Raw genomic sequence first — 18,242 nt, 5'->3', positions numbered from 1 at the left:
GTTCAAATTCCGTCGATCCAAGCGGTTAACGTACATAGCCAGACTACATTGTTGAAGATATACTGACATAATGTACAAAGTCCGAGGCAACAGCGAGTCTAAGGGAGTACATATACAGTATACAAATCACTGACTGAGAAGAGTACATAATGAGTGAAATTAATGGAGGGTATCACAGGAGGAACATTGATCGCGATATTGTCAACGGCTCAAGCCCTCATAGAATTGCACAATGCTGCTGATCCCAGGGCACAGGGCAAGTCTGACACGCTCATTCTCTTTGCGCATGACAGTCTTGCCGCGACCTTCCAGCCACGTTACGACGCCGCCATTGCGCACCAGGTCGCTTCGGGCCTTGACGAGCTTGGCAAGCCTATCCCTTTGGAGGGACCATTTGAGTTTGCGCATGGTAGGAATAAGGGACGGCGAGATGGCTGGCGAAGCCGACTCCTCAGGGAGCATGCGTTCGGAGTAGACATGAGAGAGAGTAGAGGTGGAGCGTCGCCGGAGAGTGGACTCAATCACGTTGCCTGCGTGTGTACGCTGCAGGCGAAGCGAATTCTCGTATTGGGTCACCATCTGCGAGATGCAGGTGAGAAAGCGTCACCGCATGGGTACGAGGTAAGAGCGTACATGCTGAGAGTGAAAATACATGCCCGCGCGCCAGCGGCGCTCAATACCAAGCCCTCGTATGATACCCCGGTGAACCAGATCGGGGACAGTGGGTCTCAAGGGGACGCCCGCAGAGCTCTGCCGGAACAACGAGTGTGAAACCCTAGATGGGGCTACAACTTGCAGGCGGAAACGATGAAGGACTGGGTCCTCGGCATACTGAGCAAGAACTGGGTGCACATGGCTCAGGGAAGCGAGGTCAGGTATGTCTAGAAAAGACACTGGCGAACATGCGAAGTCAGCACGTCCTCCACCAGGAGGAATTGGCGCGCCATACAGATATGGAGCAGGACCTCTGGCGGAATGTCAAACAACAGGCTACTTGGGGACGACTCCATGATGAGTTCTACACATGAATGCATGGGATGCCAGCATGGAGGATCCAACGCAGGGGGTGGTCGAGAATCAGCAAGTACTGGGCGGAGGCAAGTTCAGTTGAGCAACGGCGGGTTGCAACCGCAGGCTCATCAGCCACCCGTACATCACGTGACTTACGCGTGACGTAATAGCGGCAGTTGTCGCTCGGGCGATCGCGTTTGTGGTCACATCTCTCCTGGTACCACAGTGGTAGGTGGTAGCGATGAGCCTCGGGCGGACTCCAGAGCTGCATCGGAGCGGAAGACAGATCAATGATAGGGGCGCGATGAAACATCCGTGGACAGGACACGCTATCAATTACAGCTAAGCAAAATACAAGAGACAATGTGTTAGGCTGACAAAAATGGGGGCACTTGCGCCAATGCTAATCAGCTTTGGGTGTACAGACAGCTGGGACTGAACAAACACTCACGAAGTAAAGAAAAGATAGAGATAATAATACGAGATCAGGCAGACGTGTTCCTAGGAGCGGCTCGCCCCCCGCCAGGCCGCTTCTTTCCTCCGCGACCTGACTTTCGCGCGCGCTTTGCTTCACATACCGAGCAGAACCACAGTCCGGCTGGAGGAACAGTAAGGCCGATGCATGGTAGATGGAACTGCGAGATAAGTGTATTCAACGATTGCTGCAGGCGTGATTTGCAGACAGCACTTACCCACTCGCGTTCACAATGTGAGTCGTCACACGCTATCATGTCCCCGAAGCTCTGGCGATTGCAGAAACAGTACGTTCTCCCATCATCATTCTCTGCGTCGCCCTCAATAGGAGGGTTACCCGCTCCTTCCTCGCCGTTCTCGGCAGGCGCATGCGCGAAGTCGCGAACCGGTGGGATCCCCGGACCTGGAAGGAGGCCAGCGGCCCATTCACCTCCACTGTCCATGATATGCGCTCCATTCACAAAGGGAGCAGGAAGCGAAGGATGTGTAGCTGATGAGGGTGGATGTACATCGAAAATATGTGGTGAAGGATCCATGGTGTTATGGCCAGGAGTATTAGCGTTGTGTGCTGCGCGCGAGCGCTTGATGCTGGCGCGAGAGTTAGGAGGATTGCCCGTTGCTTGCGGTGCAGGGGGCATATGAGAAGCAACTGATACTAAGGACTCGGCCGGTGAGGTAGCGCGCTCAGGTCTGGGATATGCGAAAGTCACGATTAGAACGAGTGTAACAGGATGTATGCGACAAAACGGACCTTCTGTTCCTTGCAGTAACGCGCTGCCTAGACGGTTCACCTTGTCTATCCTTCCGGGGTGTTTTGGCGACGACCTCCGCCTCGTCATCTCTGCCTGTAACCCTCTTCCTCTTGTTCGGACTGGCATCGACTGCTGAGCTGGTCAACAAGCTGCTGTGTGCCGCTCGTCGTTGCCGCCGTCCACCTTCGCCTGAGCCTCCTAGCGGCATGTACGAGCGCGTCGCCACATGTGGGAATATGGTCCTCCTGCCAAGGGGTTCGATGTTGTCGAAGTCCCTGTCTGGAATCGCGTTCATGAGCTCCTTCATATGCGAGTTGTGTGCGCGGAGGGTATCTGCCGCGTGGCATGCCACCCGAATCTTGTCGTCCCCGCCGACCTTCAGGCGGGTAGCCTCCTCGGCAATCTGGGCGAGCAGCCATAGGCATTTCTCTTTGGATTCGGTCTTGTTCTCTAGCATGACGGTTAATTCGGTGATCTTGGCGGCGAGCAGAGTCATGGAGGATGAGAGGACGGCGTCGAGCTCTCGCAGGTCGGCAAAGCTACGGGAGAGATCGAGGGGCACAGAGTCGAGGGTGTGGGTATGCTCCCCAAGGATGGCGAGTGAGTGTGCAGTGACTTGGGTGGACTGGCCGACATTGTGTGCGCGTCGAGACATGGTGGGCGAGTGGGGGAAGAGAGACAAAGGTTACGCTAGCCTCCAGGGCCTCCGGCGGGGGATGCATAGGCGCTCAACTATCATATTAAAGTTTCAAGCACGTGCGTAATGGCTTGGCTTGTGTTCGGCGTTACCCGTGTTCCAGGAATAGTAGATACCATACCTAATTAGGACGGAGGGCCTGCGGTCGACGTCTGCCCCACCCAGTATCTGAATGTTTCCTCTTCTCGACCATCGCTTTATCGTGTCCAAGATGCCATAGTGTGCGCCTAGTTCATAGACTAGACAGCATTGCACAAAGTACCGGATATCCCTTTAGTCTATAAGCTATCATTTAAAATGGACTCCGCACTTATCAGAGCTGCTCATTCATATCTTGGTGCCAAGGTAGCATACTCTACCGCAGGTGATTGAGTTCAACTTTTATGACACTTGCAGCAAGCCAAGTGCTACTGGCACTGCGCTTCCGGCGCCCCGTATGGGCACGTGCGCTGCCCGTGAAATCGCCATGAGCGCTTCGGCATTCATCGAGCATCGAGCCTCAAGACTTAGAGTCCCCGACGGTCGTGTTTGCGGTCGCTCGCGACAACAATTGCATCTGTATCCCGTGCGCAACGGTAGAGCACAGATTGTGTGAGATCGAGGGGGTAACAATTGATTGTGTTTGCGCTGTAGCGAGCACCGCCTGGCCGACCCGCGCTAAACCCCGCTCTCGAAGAGCCATTTCAGGTCATTTCACACTCTCATACTTTGTCCTCCTTTTTCTCCCTTCACGCTCTTTATGGACCCTCCGTCGCTTCTCGTGATTCCCGTCGACACCCACCCCTCCATCTCACCGCAATCGTCGGCCGCAACGACACCCACCAACACGCCCGAACTCACCGCCGACGAACGCGAACGCAGCTCGTCGGAGACTACGATAGTATCTATCTATTCGATGTACGAAGAAGATGCAGGCAGCTGGTCTGCCCCGCAGTCAGTAGCAGGACACCGACATCGTCCATCAAAGGATGCAGACGTCGATGTCACCGTCATGGGTGTCGACCACCGGGTCTCATCTTCCAAGTGGAGCTCTAGGCAGGTCGAGGATAGCGCCTACTTTGAAACGGCCGAATGGTCGCGTACGAGTATTCTGGAGAAGACAAGGGAGTCTGTTGCATCGAATGGTTCTGCGCAGCTTGCGTACGCAGATAGTCGTCCGCCGTCTAGTCAAGCCCGGACGTCCGCCACCTCGCGCTCTGACAGTCAGGGCTACCTAACGCCCCGGGTTCTCTCCAATGGCTCATCGCTATCTGTGCTACCGGAGGGTCAGGCGTCGTCGAGCTTTGTGCGTGCGTCGCACAGCAGTCGCGCCGACTCCATTCCGCGTGCTATATCCAATGGTTCTCTCCTCTCAGCTGCGCCGACCAGCCGGCCATCGTCCAGCCATGCCCGGGACTCCAGCGGAGGCTCTGGAAATGCACCTGTGGGGGTACCGAAATCACCGCGTCCACAGGACCGCGACAGCACAGCCGAGCGCGACACGAAAGCACTGCTCACATCACCACCCGTCATACCTCCTTCCGAGTCCACGTCCACAAGTCATGATCCACAAAGCTCTTCACAATCGCAGCTGCAGCCCGTGTTGACGCCGCCATCCTCCCCGCCGCGCGTGTCATCCGTGGTCGGTTCACCTCCGAGCGTGCTCTCACTGGCACCATCCCCCGACGAGGACCCGGACGGGTTCCACGTAAGGTCGACGTATGCGCAGCTGGAGATGTGTGGGGTGCGGGGCGACGGAATCGAAGAGGGTGTGGAGCGGACACGGGCGCGTGTGGGTGGGAGCCGGGCAAGCGAATTGCGCGCGCAAGAGGCACTTGGCGATGGCTACGAGAAGACGCGCGACCTCACGCCACAGGAGCTGAGCATGCTGTCGAGTCTAGACAGGTGAGTGCACGCGTCATGGATGCGCAGGAGATGGTGGCTCATCGTGGCGTTTGCGTTTGATAGGTATGGTTTCTACGTGATGCCCTCACATGATCGTATCATTATGCTGCCCGTGGGTCCACTCTTGAAGCCCCTTGCGCACATCACGACAGCTCCGACGAATGCGCCCGCGAGCGCGCCCCTGCTGCCCTCGTTACCGGCCCCACCGCCACCCTCGAAGGAAACGTCACGTGTTGCGAAGTGGGGGAGGATGCTGGAGCCGCGTGCGCGGGACGAGGGGCAGAATATCGACTCGTGGGGGATCAAGTCGTCAAAGGAGCGCAAGTTGCGCGAGCGCACCTTCAAAGGCATACCAGACCGATGGCGCCGTGCAGCATGGGATACGCTGATGTGCCGGTTCTCGAAGCATGGCCAGGCAGAGACGCGTCGTCTCGCGCACGCATATCGGGAAGCACTCGATCGCTCGTCGACGTACGACGTGCAAATCGACCTCGATGTCCCTAGGACGATAAGTGGGCATGTCACGTTCCGGACGCGGTACGGCCAAGGGTGAGTTCTCTCGGGTGTTCTCGTGTGACCACCCAGTGATCGGACTACTTTCAAGGCAACGGTCGCTCTTTCATGTTCTCCATTGCCTTTCACTGCACTGTGAGTCGTGTGGGTACTGCCAGGGCATGGGCCCCATTGCGGCAACATTCCTGTGCTACTTCGAGCCGGAGCGCGCATACGCCTCGCTCGTCCGGTTGCACGACTCATATCAGATGCATACGATCTTCAGTCCAGGTTTCCCAGGGCTGCTGGAAGCGATCTACGTTCAGGAGCGGATCACGGAGCAGATGATGCCGGCGGTATACGCTGCCTTCAAGAAACACATGATTTCAACGACCTCGTATGCCACGAAATGGTATATCACGCTGTTCGCCAATTCAGTACCGTTCCAGACCCAGCTGCGGCTCTGGGACGGGTTCCTGCTCGAGGGGCACGATATATTCGTCGTGGTCGCCGTAGCAATCGTGTGGGTCTACAGAGGTGCGTCTCGTTAGCCGGTGTCATGTCCGCGCCAATTTAATTGTATCCCTTGCAGACCACATCACATCGAGCGCAGCGAGCTTCGAGACAGTGCTGTCCCTGCTGTCATCATTTTTCGTCCCGGAGGATGAGAATGCGCTGCTCGCCTGGATCGAGAAAGTGATCTCCGACCAGAAGCTGCGCACGAGCATGCGCCAGTGGCGGGCGGACTGGCAGCGGCTTGTGGCAGCAGGACAGCACAACCAGGCCCTTCTCTGAGCGATTGCATGATGCGGTGTGTCCAGTCCGAGTTGTCACATATCTTTATATCGTCGGATTCTTGAGGATGGGTGTGTTTTCTGGGATGAGTTTATTTGTTCTTTGTGCATACTCACTGCATTGCATCGCGTACCTGTAGTCTGGTGCTAATCATGGACCCCGCGTCACCTAGTATAGATCATCTTATTTTGCATCGTCATCGCAATCCATGTATTCCATGACAATGGTTATGCCATGTTCCAGTCTCACCATGCAGTCGACATGCGTGCGATCGCTTAGATGGAAGTGGACTACAGCGCCCCACAGCATAAAGGTATGTCTACATTCCGAATCACGCGGCGCTGACCCCGTTTAGATTGCTCCCGCGAACAGGCCTTGTGCAGGTTCGAATGATTATTCCGTCAAATTGAAATACTTACAGCGGTCGCCGTGATGGTCGTGTTCTGCAGCCGACATCCTCGTATTTGGCGGTGTCGGACGCGCTGACACATTGCGCGTTATCGGCATCAACAGCATGTGCACGTGTGGACCCTCGACTTCGCGTTGTTCTTCGGGACCTTCGTCGCGGGAACTATAACGCGGTTACGAGATCTCGAGGCTGTGATTTCCCCGCCGGCCATTCCATTTTGCTTCTTGCCTTTGATCCCAGAAAGGCAAGTGTGCGAGAGTAGTGCCGCGGAGTTGGCCGCTGCTTTCCGGATTGGGACGTGTCCTTGTACTCTGGGCTCATGCGTATGGCAGGTCTGCCTTCCTTGCTGGCGCTCGTAGCAAGGACGGCAACGCATAAAGCCAGCGCAGTGTGGGCCATCTTTCTCCAAGCCACTACGGTCTTCACCCTCAGCCGCGCCAGCCCATCCACCAGGCCCATCGCCACTGACCTGACCATCCACGCCGCCTCTCCCCTTACGTCGCAAGGCCACACATAACCATGTCCTCGTACAACTACACGTCGCCTCCGTCATCGCCCATCACCAGCTTCTTCCCCAGTGGACCGGCGTCGCCGAACGCATTCTCATCCTTCCACCAATCCCCGCGCGACGGGCACGCCATGTACGCATCATTCGCGCCATCATCCCAGGGCAGCATGCAGCATGGTGGTCAAAGCCAGGGCGGCACCTTGAAGAAGCTTCCGGCAAGGAAGTGATGCACGCGCACACGCGCACTGCGTCTCGGGGCATCGCGCGCAGGCGCTGCGATGGTCCATGGAGGCGCACCGGGGATGTCCCCACGAGCGACGAAGGCATCCCTGCCGGACGCCTGAAACAATAGAGGAGAGCAAAGGCGGGAAGAGGCGCACTCTAGCTGCAGGGCGGCAAGATCCTCGTTCCGCGATCGATGACGACGATCTCATGCATTCATCCATAACCACCCCGCATCCATCATACACACAAACATTTCACACTCACGACTCCAATTCCCATCCCCACTATCACCTCTCGGCATCCTATTCCCCACTGTAGCGATATTCATGTTATTGTGTTCCTGACATTCAGCCGTGACCTCGATACCGGCGTTATTGTGTTCGACATTATATACCCCTTCTCGGACTGTGTTTATAATGGGCATTTGATTTTCATGGGTTCTCCCGCTGTCAATTTGTCAACGATGAACCGGTTGTCATTCGACCCTGCTTGAGTCCTGCTTCTTACGACCACACATCACTAACAACACTAACAATAAGAGAGTATGTCACAAATCGCAATGCAGGCGGCATGAGACAGCAAGGATTCGACAGCGGCACGCAAGTGTGACGAGACGTCATCATATCGAAGTTCTCAATGCCGCTCGGTACCTGGAGACTAGAGATCGATGACAATTGGCCTGTCCTTCGTACCGAGCAGCATGCCGTGCTCGTCGCGCAGTAGATGCAAAACGGCGGGATCGGGATTGGTGTCGCGCCGCGGTACGGAAAGAGGCTGCGATAACCCAAGCGGGGGCAACGGGCTCAGCAAACGATGAGACTGAGTGGGTACGTGGCTGGGTGCCGGCAGGTCTATATCCATGCCAGGCTCACTATCCGGATACTGCAGTGACGGCACAGGAGACGGGCAGCTACTGGGCTCGTCAATGGCCTCATCGTCCGAGGATGGGTACAGGAGAACAAGTGTATCAAAGGGCTCGCTCATGTGGTTGGGGAATCCCGACTCAGATGGCATTGAGATCGTCTCCCCAGCTGCTGCTGCGATGTCAAACGGATGCTGTGAGGAGGAACTCGCTTAAGCACATACATCGATGATAGACTCCGAGTTGCTTGTCGTCGGAAGTAGCATTACCAGGGTCTGCATGATTGAACTGGCGTGCAGAGGCAGTCTGCGAGAGCACACCGTTTGCCAATGACACGGGGGCATATGCGGAGATGTAGCTCGCAGAATCCCAGCCTACGCCCATTGCAGGCCAGTCTCCGGGAGCGCCGTATTGGCAAGCCCCAAGGGAGGGCTGAAGCATATTTGCCCTCGCTTGCAGCACATTGGCAGAAGTGTAATAGCCGACAACGGGGTAGCCAGCGGTGTTCTCCATGTGGTGCACGACGCTCCTGAGTATCAGTCAGATAGATCCACACATACAACTCCCTAACCGGAGATGCCGCAATATGCAAGGTCTAGTACGTACTGAGGTGCAATCATGCCCAGGGCTGGGAAGTCCGCGAGAGACGAATCGACTGCACTGGTCCCTGCGTTATGAGCACCATGGATGTCACGCAGGTGACAGCAAGTCTTCTGCTGCTGGGTCTCGGCAGCTCGCTGGTAACTCGCATAGTGGCGGTCGTGCGGAGGTATGAGCGTTCCGTACATTGGCGCAACGGGCGGCGTGTCGCCTCGCTTCTCGTTTCGCGGGGGCAGCTACATATGTAGACTTGTGGTCGCCATAAATGGCGGGTTTGTGACTCCATCGAACCCTGAGGCCTGAGGACGGATCAGAGAATAGAGGACAGAGCAAATGAGGGGCTTCGCGGACATAATAAGCGGTGAGTTCGACAAGATCAAGAACACATCATGAGCTGCATGTGAAAATATTGATGTTCAGTCGTCGATACGCTTTTCTGTGATTTTATGGAGAATTAAACATTGGTCGGTCGGTGAGGGGTAGTACAAACCGGAGGGCGCGCTGGAGGCGCTCACGCGTGTGAGCGGCAAATGAGCGTACACAAGCGCCTACACGGACTTGTTCCGAGTTGCGATGAGCGCGCCCCGCTACTAGCTTTCGAATTATCGCTCATGATTATCTAGTGTCGCATACCGCAGCTCTATCGATGGAGAGAACGCGTATCTTTTTACTCAGGGGAAGCCGTGCACTCTGAGGGTCACTTCCTTCAGGGTACCGGCGCGCTGGCAGCACCGTATCAAGTTATTCCGGACGTCGTGATAGGTAGGATATCGGTCGTATCGAAAGGTACGCTGACATTTTGTAATAATGATGATCACGATGGTTGTGTCTCAAATGCCACTGCATGAGGACTAAATTTCTGAATGGGCGACACTATTCGGGGAGAGGGTCTGACCTTGACGGCGAGAACTGTCACCGGTGCCATCTGACCTAGTCTTTTGATCATCCACATGTTGGCTTGCCGAGATGAAGAGTCAAAGTACCTTGTGTGCAGCTCTGCAGCTAACTTATGTTTGTCTCACTATCATCTGCTTTCATTGTGACGGAGGTATTAACCGTGTTGAATCATGCTCGTTGAACTAATCACTGCACATCACCGTCTAGGATATGGCCAAGCATACGCCATCTCGAAAGTGGCAAGCGATTGCTGAGGAAACATGCTATCGTTCACGGATCGTGGGACTGACGTGGGGCGCGACTCGAGTTTCCAGCCTCACAGCTTAGTCACTTCGTGATACGAAACTGGCGCGATTGAAGCCATCACATCATTACGGTTCGGCCATGTCCGTGCGAATGCAAGCAAACCCGAACTATGTACTAATGTCGATCCGTCCATTGACATACCATAACAGGCTTTGGTGACTGTTCTGTCGTATTGCCCGACCGGCGGTTCAACGTCCAGCTCAATCCTTCTCGTCTCTCGAGTATGATGAGTAAGTGCTTTTGTCGATTTCCCCAGGGTTTGACAGCTTCATGATCGAAGTCGACAAATGTCTCACCTAGCGATCAGTGGTAGGACCTGTGCAAATGGCTATAAGGAAACCTCTTGTCGCGTAGCCCCATTCTGTTCATCTTCATCCTGTCTTTACCCTTTCGATCCCTTCTTCCGCGACGCAGTTGGACGATTTCCTTTCGGTGGTATACAGCTGTTTCTGCGAGGGCATCTCCATTGATCGTGATCGCACCTTAACCCTCGTATTGCGACACAGGGCCGGTATAACTGATGTCTGCTCTTTCCAGAAAGCTGGCCCTTGTACTTTCTCACGTCGCGTTCTATTTGTTCTGGCACACTTCCGCATTCGGACCAACTACCCGCGCATATCCCATACCTTCATTCTTTCCCATCAGTTCGATCGCCTCGTCTCGAGCCCTGGCAGAATCATCTTCCACACGCACATTCATTTCAGAGGCAACCGATGCTTTCACTAGCACCACAATAATCTCTGATCCCTCTGTCAGCTCAGCGACACTCCCACGTTCAGCAAGCAAAACTTGGCTGTACGCCTCCTCGACTTCCAGTGCCAAGATTTACGATACCACTGTCTCAACGGTGTCAAATACATTCCAGCTCCTTCAGTTACAGTCAGCGACTTCTTCGTCCATCGCGAGAAGTTCAAGCACACAATACTCATTTATAACGTCCTCAGCACTACCGACTACTCATTCAGCCCAGATTCATACTTCTTACTCCACCCAAGCCATCAACAGTTCATCGTCCTCACACGGCCTTAAGCCTGCCACTTCCACTGCAACAGATGCTCAGACAATGACGCAAGTCGAGCTCTCGATGCCATCAATGGTAGCGCTAGTCGTGGGCAGCAGCGTTGGTAGTGCTATACTTGTATGCTTGATCGTACTCTGCTTCATTATGAAGTATCGCCGAGGAAGTTATAAGAAGGTTTCCCACGGAGATGACTCCTTGCCTACCAATGCCGATGGTGAGCCGTGCCTGATTGGTATCAGAGTTGTTCTGATTCCACGAGTTTAGATTCTACTGGCTTGCACCCGCTGTCTAGATTCTCCACATTTGCCATCAGACCATGGAACTTAAGTCGAGAGGGCAGGAATACAAATCGAAACTCGGGTTATCACCCAATAGTAGAATCCGGTACCAGAGGTGAGTACGCGTCGGACATCGAAAGACTATTTGTCCAAACCCTACACACAGAAAGCGATGCGGCTTTGGTCACCATGAAACCATCCTCCTTCGAGTTCCCAGCAGCGAACTCGTCACCTGTGATCACTCTGCACGCCGCGGGTGCATATCCGTGGAACACGGTGCCTCCTCCCCGAGAGGTTGATTCTGGTGTCATTCTTACATCCACTCCAACCGTGCTGCCCCCTGCGTACAACGACCTCTACACTCCGCCAAGCACAATCTCCCAACACCGTGTTAAAGAGGCCCTCTGACAGGCGCTCAGATTCAACTATTCCACAGCATACTTCCAAGTTGCCTTGGATAGGGATGAATTTGACGCTTTGGTTGACATGGGAAGATCAAGTACTATTTATGTGCCACATATGTACGTTATTGCCTTGACATGTCCGCGAGCTTCGCGAGTCCGTACTTATACGCAAGCGCATACTGTGACATCGTATCCCCTGGTTCTACCTTGAAAGAAACTAAGTATCTGCACGAAGCGGGTGGCCAATCCTTTTGCTACCCTCCGGTGTCGTGTTCCTCTGATGTGTCTCCTTTCATAGCCATGGTGGCTACTCTAATAAAAGTTCACAGATGGATTGATATCGATCCTATCATGCACGTTGACAGCAAGTGCTATTTTCAGGTCCTATATGAACTCCTCTCTTGCCCAGTTCAGGTTTTACCGCTCCCTACGACGCATTAATGTGCCCCTATAACACAACGAAGAGACAGGTACGTTGTGCTCAGCTCTTCAGGTGGCCGTTACAGATACTACACTAGGTTGCTTGGTGAACTGAGATACCGCTGAGAAAACGCCCCAGTCACACAATAAATCGCCATGACGTTTCACCAGGAATCGGCATGCTTTGATTCTAGTATAGATCAGGTTGTCCCCTGTTCCACCACCAACGAAACCCCTTCTCCTGCCTCGTCGTAGCGACTGCTGGTGCCAACGCCTCCCCTGTCTTCGTCCGCGATCCCACCCTCTGCAACAGCGTCCCAAGACGGCACGCCTCCTTCGTCCTCACAGTCTTCTACACCGATATCATACACTCCGCCGCCTGTGCAGCCATCTGCGTCTCCATCAGTCTCGACAACGCCAAGTGATTCGCCGGACAGTATCCCCCACAGTAGCCGCAGCTCACCAAGCTCGTCCGAAATCACTCACTTAGTCGCCTTGACTGTCATCTCTAATGGCGGAACTCATACTGTCTATACTATTGATTACTCAACGGAGACGAACACTCTGTCGCCCATAGCTACACCTACCACCATGTCGACATCCTTTGTAAGTTCCTCGAAGGCCACAGTGGACGATCTCCCCTCGGCTGCCCCGAATCCTGAGACTGTGACAAGGTCAGCTAGGCGTCCAGCCCTAATCATCGGTCCAATTGCTGGGTCGATATTCATATTACTGGCTGTCTCAGCCATCGTCTACTGTCTCCGGCGTGCCCGGCGCAGACGCTCACGGCGACCCTTGTCAGAAAGTAGCAGTGGTAAGCAAATCAGTATAGCTGCGGACGTTGCCGTTAGATACCTATATTCCACAGGAGCGCCAGTGCTGTTTCCATGGCCGACAGAAGCATTGCAAAACCCACTGACTGTGAAATCGCAGCAAACACACACGGCAAACGAGGTCGTACCTCAAGTACCTCAAGCTGACGAACAGCCGGAACATCCGTCTCAAGGCGCTGAGCCGTTGCAGCCGTTGCAGCCCCCATCCCGTGAAACACGTACCTTCCTCGACGTGGAGGAAAATAGCATACCGGACACACTACCTCCGCCGTATGAGGAATGATGAAATGCTTGGGCTGTATACCATTCTCGAGCCTTATCCTGTGCGTAGTGTTGTGCCGTGCTGTGCCGTGACACGCTTGTGATTTCTCATATACCTCAAAAGCGTACCTCGCAGAAAGTTCTTATTATTTACCGATACCATGAGCATATACAAAGCCACGCAGTGGTTGCGTGAAAATCCGGAGGACGAGAAAATGATCGGACTCGCAGACGCTCCATGTGGCCGGGCCCAGACTGGAGGAAGGTATTTCCAATGCACCCCTCGCGCTAGAGGTTCCCTGGGCATGGCATGAGAAAATCTTGATCCTGACATTGGCATGGGCTGTTCAAACACTGCCACTAGATGCATATCGACGCATCGCACAGACGGAAGCTACGTAGAAAGGACAGATATCCTAATTCTGCGCCACTTGAGGATCTGCGCTCGACATGATGCGTGTCGCATCCTCAATGACTTTGACACTGCAGATTTGAGGGGGCACGTTCTCGCCTATAACTGTCATGGACCGCCGTTCAATCCACGCCGTCAAACATACTGTTATACATCTCGATGGCGACGTCAAAATCACCACGCCATGGACAGCCACATGCACCAGCTCGAGGTGTCGTGCCTTAATAAACCTGGGATGACCAGAGAGCTTCATTTTTTACCCAGTGCTCGCAGCTCCCTAGGCTTACCAAAGGTCTGTGTTCTGCTGAGATGGACTACTCGTGGTTAACATTGTAATCGGACTACTTGCCAGGCGTTGACGCCTCCATTACATGGCAGGCAGAGCGTTGTACTCAACTTCTCGTAAACCTGGGCGTTTTGGCTGGCTTTACGTTCTGTTTGTTTCCCATGTTCACGCTTCCTTCACAATTTCGCCCGAAGGCGCGACCTTACAGCAATGTTTAGCGACGAATCTCACCTGGACAGAGGAGGTGCGTGGAAGACCACCACTGCGTGTATTAGTGCACGACATATTCAGCATCCAGCCTCCAATTGTATGTAAGACTTCTCTCGTCCCAAGGCTGCAGCATGCTATGCTTGTTATACCAACTCAAAGACCCCATAGCATCTCTGGGCAGCGCCCAATGCTGACGACGAACCGGGTGATGCGACTCTGCATGATTTCGGGATAATCAACAACACTTTTACACTTTGGACAGTGGACCTGCCGGTCGGTACGTAGTGCAAGTCCGTCTCTGCGTGACTCGTCATTAATTGCATCTGCAGGTCAAAACGTCAGTTTCACATACGTGCGGACAGCCAACCCATATAATCTTCTTTCATCTTGTATGTGCAGTTCGCATGGGGGTTCAAATTCCCGTTTGCGTCTTCGTGAGCTGAGATGCTTACAGCTCAGTACATAGTGGTAGCCGGGCACACCGATTCTTGCCTCCCAGGGCATAGCTCATCTGGGACACCGTCCGCTTCCTCCACTGCAGTGTCATCTTCAAGCAGCACCACATTACGCAGCACCAGTTCAGGTTCTTCCGCGTCGGCAACATCTAAGGCTGACGGAAATATATCAACCAAGAACCTGACATGGGTTGCAGGACTGGTAACGGGACTCGCAATTGTGATCATAGGGGCCATTGCTGCCTTTGTCATTGTGCGCTGCAGGCGGCGTCGATTGGGGAAGAGATCCCGTCTGCTTGTAGGCACGTTGTTACATAACGGTATGTTAGCATTCTCGAGCAGCAATACTGTCATTTGATAGCTGTCCGTCATAGAAATAAGCCAATCCAGCGGAGAGGGATTAGCGGAGCTAGAGTCGGCAGAACCCTTGTCCTCGAACGCACAGGCATCAGGAGAACGATTCATCATCACACCCTTTGCGCCGGGCCTCGATAGGGACTTGTCAACCTCTCATGATCGATCCCGTGATATTGCACTGCAGGATCGAGCATTCGAGAGGTATAGACCCAACGGTGAGCCTGTTCTTTTCATTTTGAGCCGTTCTAGGGCGGCTGACAAGTAACGCAACAGAAACGTCCGAGATCAACACGTCCATGGCATTGACCTACTGTGACACCGATGCCGGGATCACATTTGCTGACGATGGAGTTCCAGACATTCTTCCACCTGAATACGAAGATAGAAGACAAACAACATACATATGAGATAGTCAGCAGCGGATTAACTGTCAGTCAGTGCAGTCACTCACAAGGCATGTACGCATAAGTTACCCATCCGATTGACATGTGAGGCACATAAATAGGAAATCCGTCCGTGAGAATCGATCAGAGCAAGGAAATCACCACGGTGCGTTGGCCGGTCAGCACGTTTGTGCAGAGATCCGCATCATGTTCTCTGAGGTGATGTTCGCAGCGTGCGGGATACTCCCGCCCGTTCCCTCTACCATTTCGTTTTTGAAGGCAGACGACGCCTTCAGCGCGTGCCGATATCTCACTAACGAAGCAAGCTCTATCTCCTTGACTTCATCGTACATGTATCGTCGCATCCGCCGAAATGCCACCTTGGAGATTTACAGTGTGTTAGACAGCCTCGTCGTGAACACACAGAACACCTCCGTGAGTAGTGTCTTAGGCGTCAGTCCATCAAGATCGAACTACAGCACTCAGTGGGTAGGTGGACTAATGATGTGCTCGGAGGACAGACCAGGTGTGCGAGGTGGTATACCGAGCGACAGGAGGGAGGCAGTGGACGGTGCGGAATTCCTCTATAGCCCTATCGGGCGAAAAATACATCTTGACCCTTTGAGTTCACAGATGACAGCGGTGCAAAGTCGGTGAATCCCATATATAGGTAATGCACTGCCAGCGTCTCCCAACTGTAGACGACCTGTCAGACGATCGCCAGTGAGGAATATGTGGACTCACAGGCGAGCTGCGCACCGAGGAGGACAATTGTCGTTCCCTCGATTTCAACACGATTATCCGGTCAAACCGATAATAAATGAACAAACAAGAGCGGCACAAACCTGAAGGAGAATACAGATCTACGCCTTCTCTCGAATGGATGATGTCAAAAGAGCCGGTTGACGGTTGCATGGAAGCTAATCTCACGGTCTCAGCAACGGAGGCCGACGCCTCACACGTTGACGGCAGCTGTCGCTTTGGACAACGACAATATCGTCGCTCTCGTCCTCCCCCGGGTCGCATATAAGGCTATAGTCAATCAAGCTGAACCCAACGGATCCACTGAGTCTCATCTTTCCTCCTCGAAAAGCGACAAGTAAGTAAAAACCGCTTCTTTCCAAAGCACACACCTAATCCATCTAACTCTCTATGACATCCCGTCGGTGCATAATAATTGTTCAAACACTAGCTGTGGGCTGTCAGGCTCATCAACCCCTGTATGATGAGTTGCGGAACAGTCGAAGCTATACTTCGGCATAGCTACATATTCAGCCACCAGGAGTATCAGCCGGCGCGCGACTATGCGCAGGCACAGCCGCCCAACGGGCACTGCTAATTGGCTCCACGATCCAAGGGTGCGATAGTTGATCAAGGGACCTGCGCGCGTCATTATCAACATGCAAGGCGGCGTTGAATGTTTCTTGGAATGGAAACTCGGGCCGAGCTCGAACATCAGAGAAGAGACATGCTAACAAATCATCTCAGATGTCAATGTCTTCCTGTTGCATAGCCACGACAACCGTGTGTATGTCCCAATGATTCTAGCAAGAACATAAAGTGTCATGAAGGCTTACTTCTTGCTAATCTCTCTGCTCCTCCCCCCTCAAAGAGGCTTACAACATGTCTGCGAACCAGGTGTGTAGCACCGCTTCGCATGCTTCCTCTCCTCTGACCCAATATAATGATCACTTTCTAGGCATGTGGTAGCAGCAGCAATGCTACCCTATTCCTTCGCGCCTACAGCGTAAACGGGACGGATCATTTCTATACCACTGATCATGTTGAAATGGAGGCTGCAGTCAGCTCAGAAGGCTATACATCCCAGGGCAACGCCGGCTGGGTCTTCACGACCCAGGTGGGAGCGACGATTCCACTATACCGCCTGTTCAACTCGGCGATCACCGACCACTTCTACACAACGAACGAGACGGAGAGGGACAGTGCCATTTCCCAAGACGGATATGTCTTCGAGGAGATCGCTGCATATGTCTATGCCACGCAGGTCTGCAACGGCATCCCCCTGTACCGCCTCTACAGTTCGTCGCTCTCGGACCACTTCTATACCATTAATGCGACCGAGATGAACGTTGCGGCGACCACGGAGGATTATGTGGAGGAGGGAATCCAGTGCTTTGTGTTGCCCAACGCATTGGCCGAGTCCACGCAATCATCCACACAATCACCCACGCAGTCATCCGCGCAATCATCCCTGCAAACATCTACACAAACACCCACGCAGACCCCCACACAGACGTCCACGCAGACTCCGACTCCGACTCCTGTTTCTGCGCCAAAATCAACGGGGCATGTGGCGGCCATCGTCGCTCCGATTGTTGCAGTAGTCTTTGTATCGCTGGTCATTGTCATTTACCTCTGGTTCCAACGGCGCAAACGGGCATTGCGCGCGAAGTCGGAGGCTCGCGGAGGTGGGCGCGTCAATATAGCTACAAATGTAGTTGAATAAGATTTTCTTTTGAAGATGGCGAAGTGCCGTCGGCGTCGCTACTGCCTACGAGCAATTCAGTCGATGCGGTACCTCAAGTGGGGATACCGGTAGTAGACGCAGAAGTGTCCGGGGAGGACGCTCTGGATCTGGACGTCGAACCGAAGCCAGAAGGCGAGAGATACCTATCATTTGCAAATATTTCGTATGCTCATTCGCCCCCGCAGCGCTTTCAGCAGAGACTGAATCGTTCCAGCTAATGTCAGAGGGTGATGATGACATGTATCAGAATTATAGCATGTCGGATCTACAGCCCCCGCCGTATAGTCAGTCGGATGAAGAGGACAACGTACTAGATGGATAAGGCACTTCTAGATCCGTGTTATGTGTCTCGGTAGTAAGGACCTAGTGCGACGTCGAATAGGGACTATATGAAACATCGCTGAGGCAGACCGTGCACCTTGGGCTCATGATCGAAGGAACGCGCCTTTCATGATCGTTTTCGTGTTAGTGAAGTCGTTATCGCGGTATATACACGGAGTCCGGGGAGGCGGAGGATTGCAT

At 53.8% G+C, this 18,242-nt stretch overlaps 7 protein-coding genes across 7 annotated transcripts; 3 read left to right on the top strand and 4 right to left on the bottom strand.

Annotated features, from left to right (window-relative positions):
* Positions 1 to 201: 201 nt before the first annotated feature.
* POSPLADRAFT_1063913 (hypothetical protein) lies at positions 202 to 2,924 on the bottom strand (the record flags this gene model as incomplete). The annotated part of the gene is made up of 5 exons (XM_024481741.1): positions 2,237 to 2,924; positions 1,995 to 2,175; positions 1,168 to 1,276; positions 634 to 893; positions 202 to 579 (listed from the first exon to the last, which is right to left on the bottom strand). Exons 1-5 carry the CDS (start codon positions 2,890 to 2,892, stop codon positions 202 to 204), a joined length of 1,584 nt encoding a protein of 527 aa, XP_024343859.1. The 5' UTR covers positions 2,893 to 2,924.
* An 848-nt stretch (positions 2,925 to 3,772) lies between these two features.
* POSPLADRAFT_1164335 (hypothetical protein) lies at positions 3,773 to 6,359 on the top strand. The gene is made up of 4 exons (XM_024487814.1): positions 3,773 to 4,818; positions 4,882 to 5,367; positions 5,423 to 5,847; positions 5,903 to 6,359. The coding sequence occupies exons 1-4, from the start codon at positions 3,830 to 3,832 to the stop codon at positions 6,103 to 6,105; spliced, it is 2,103 nt and encodes a 700-aa protein (XP_024343858.1). The 5' UTR covers positions 3,773 to 3,829; the 3' UTR covers positions 6,106 to 6,359.
* A 567-nt stretch (positions 6,360 to 6,926) lies between these two features.
* On the bottom strand, positions 6,927 to 9,062 carry POSPLADRAFT_1063910 (hypothetical protein; the record flags this gene model as incomplete). Its single annotated transcript, XM_024481740.1, has 7 exons — positions 6,927 to 7,122; positions 7,263 to 7,351; positions 7,512 to 7,652; positions 7,940 to 8,278; positions 8,334 to 8,638; positions 8,716 to 8,846; positions 8,991 to 9,062. The coding sequence occupies 7 exons, from the start codon at positions 9,060 to 9,062 to the stop codon at positions 7,048 to 7,050; spliced, it is 1,152 nt and encodes a 383-aa protein (XP_024343857.1). The 3' UTR covers positions 6,927 to 7,047.
* A 1,370-nt stretch (positions 9,063 to 10,432) lies between these two features.
* On the top strand, positions 10,433 to 11,807 carry POSPLADRAFT_1068338 (hypothetical protein; the record flags this gene model as incomplete). Its single annotated transcript, XM_024482294.1, has 4 exons — positions 10,433 to 11,050; positions 11,084 to 11,147; positions 11,198 to 11,326; positions 11,378 to 11,807. The coding sequence occupies 4 exons, from the start codon at positions 10,433 to 10,435 to the stop codon at positions 11,617 to 11,619; spliced, it is 1,053 nt and encodes a 350-aa protein (XP_024343856.1). The 3' UTR covers positions 11,620 to 11,807.
* Positions 11,808 to 12,235: 428 nt separating this feature from the next.
* On the bottom strand, positions 12,236 to 12,784 carry POSPLADRAFT_1127426 (hypothetical protein; the record flags this gene model as incomplete). Its single annotated transcript, XM_024483623.1, has 2 exons — positions 12,236 to 12,414; positions 12,619 to 12,784. 2 exons carry the CDS (start codon positions 12,782 to 12,784, stop codon positions 12,236 to 12,238), a joined length of 345 nt encoding a protein of 114 aa, XP_024343855.1.
* Positions 12,785 to 14,190: 1,406 nt separating this feature from the next.
* On the bottom strand, positions 14,191 to 15,585 carry POSPLADRAFT_1042338 (hypothetical protein; the record flags this gene model as incomplete). The annotated part of the gene is made up of 5 exons (XM_024478085.1): positions 14,191 to 14,253; positions 14,289 to 14,360; positions 14,520 to 14,924; positions 15,161 to 15,218; positions 15,419 to 15,585. The coding sequence occupies 5 exons, from the start codon at positions 15,583 to 15,585 to the stop codon at positions 14,191 to 14,193; spliced, it is 765 nt and encodes a 254-aa protein (XP_024343854.1).
* Positions 15,586 to 16,855: 1,270 nt separating this feature from the next.
* POSPLADRAFT_1051214 (hypothetical protein) lies at positions 16,856 to 17,938 on the top strand (the record flags this gene model as incomplete). The annotated part of the gene is made up of 3 exons (XM_024480135.1): positions 16,856 to 16,870; positions 16,932 to 17,661; positions 17,715 to 17,938. 3 exons carry the CDS (start codon positions 16,856 to 16,858, stop codon positions 17,936 to 17,938), a joined length of 969 nt encoding a protein of 322 aa, XP_024343853.1.
* Between the last annotated feature and the right edge of the window lie 304 nt (positions 17,939 to 18,242).

Source organism: Postia placenta, assembly GCF_002117355.1.
Source record: "Postia placenta MAD-698-R-SB12 unplaced genomic scaffold POSPLAscaffold_1, whole genome shotgun sequence".
Classification (NCBI taxonomy): Eukaryota; Fungi; Basidiomycota; class Agaricomycetes; order Polyporales; family Adustoporiaceae; genus Rhodonia; species Rhodonia placenta.
This window is presented reverse-complemented; position numbering and strand designations above follow the sequence as displayed.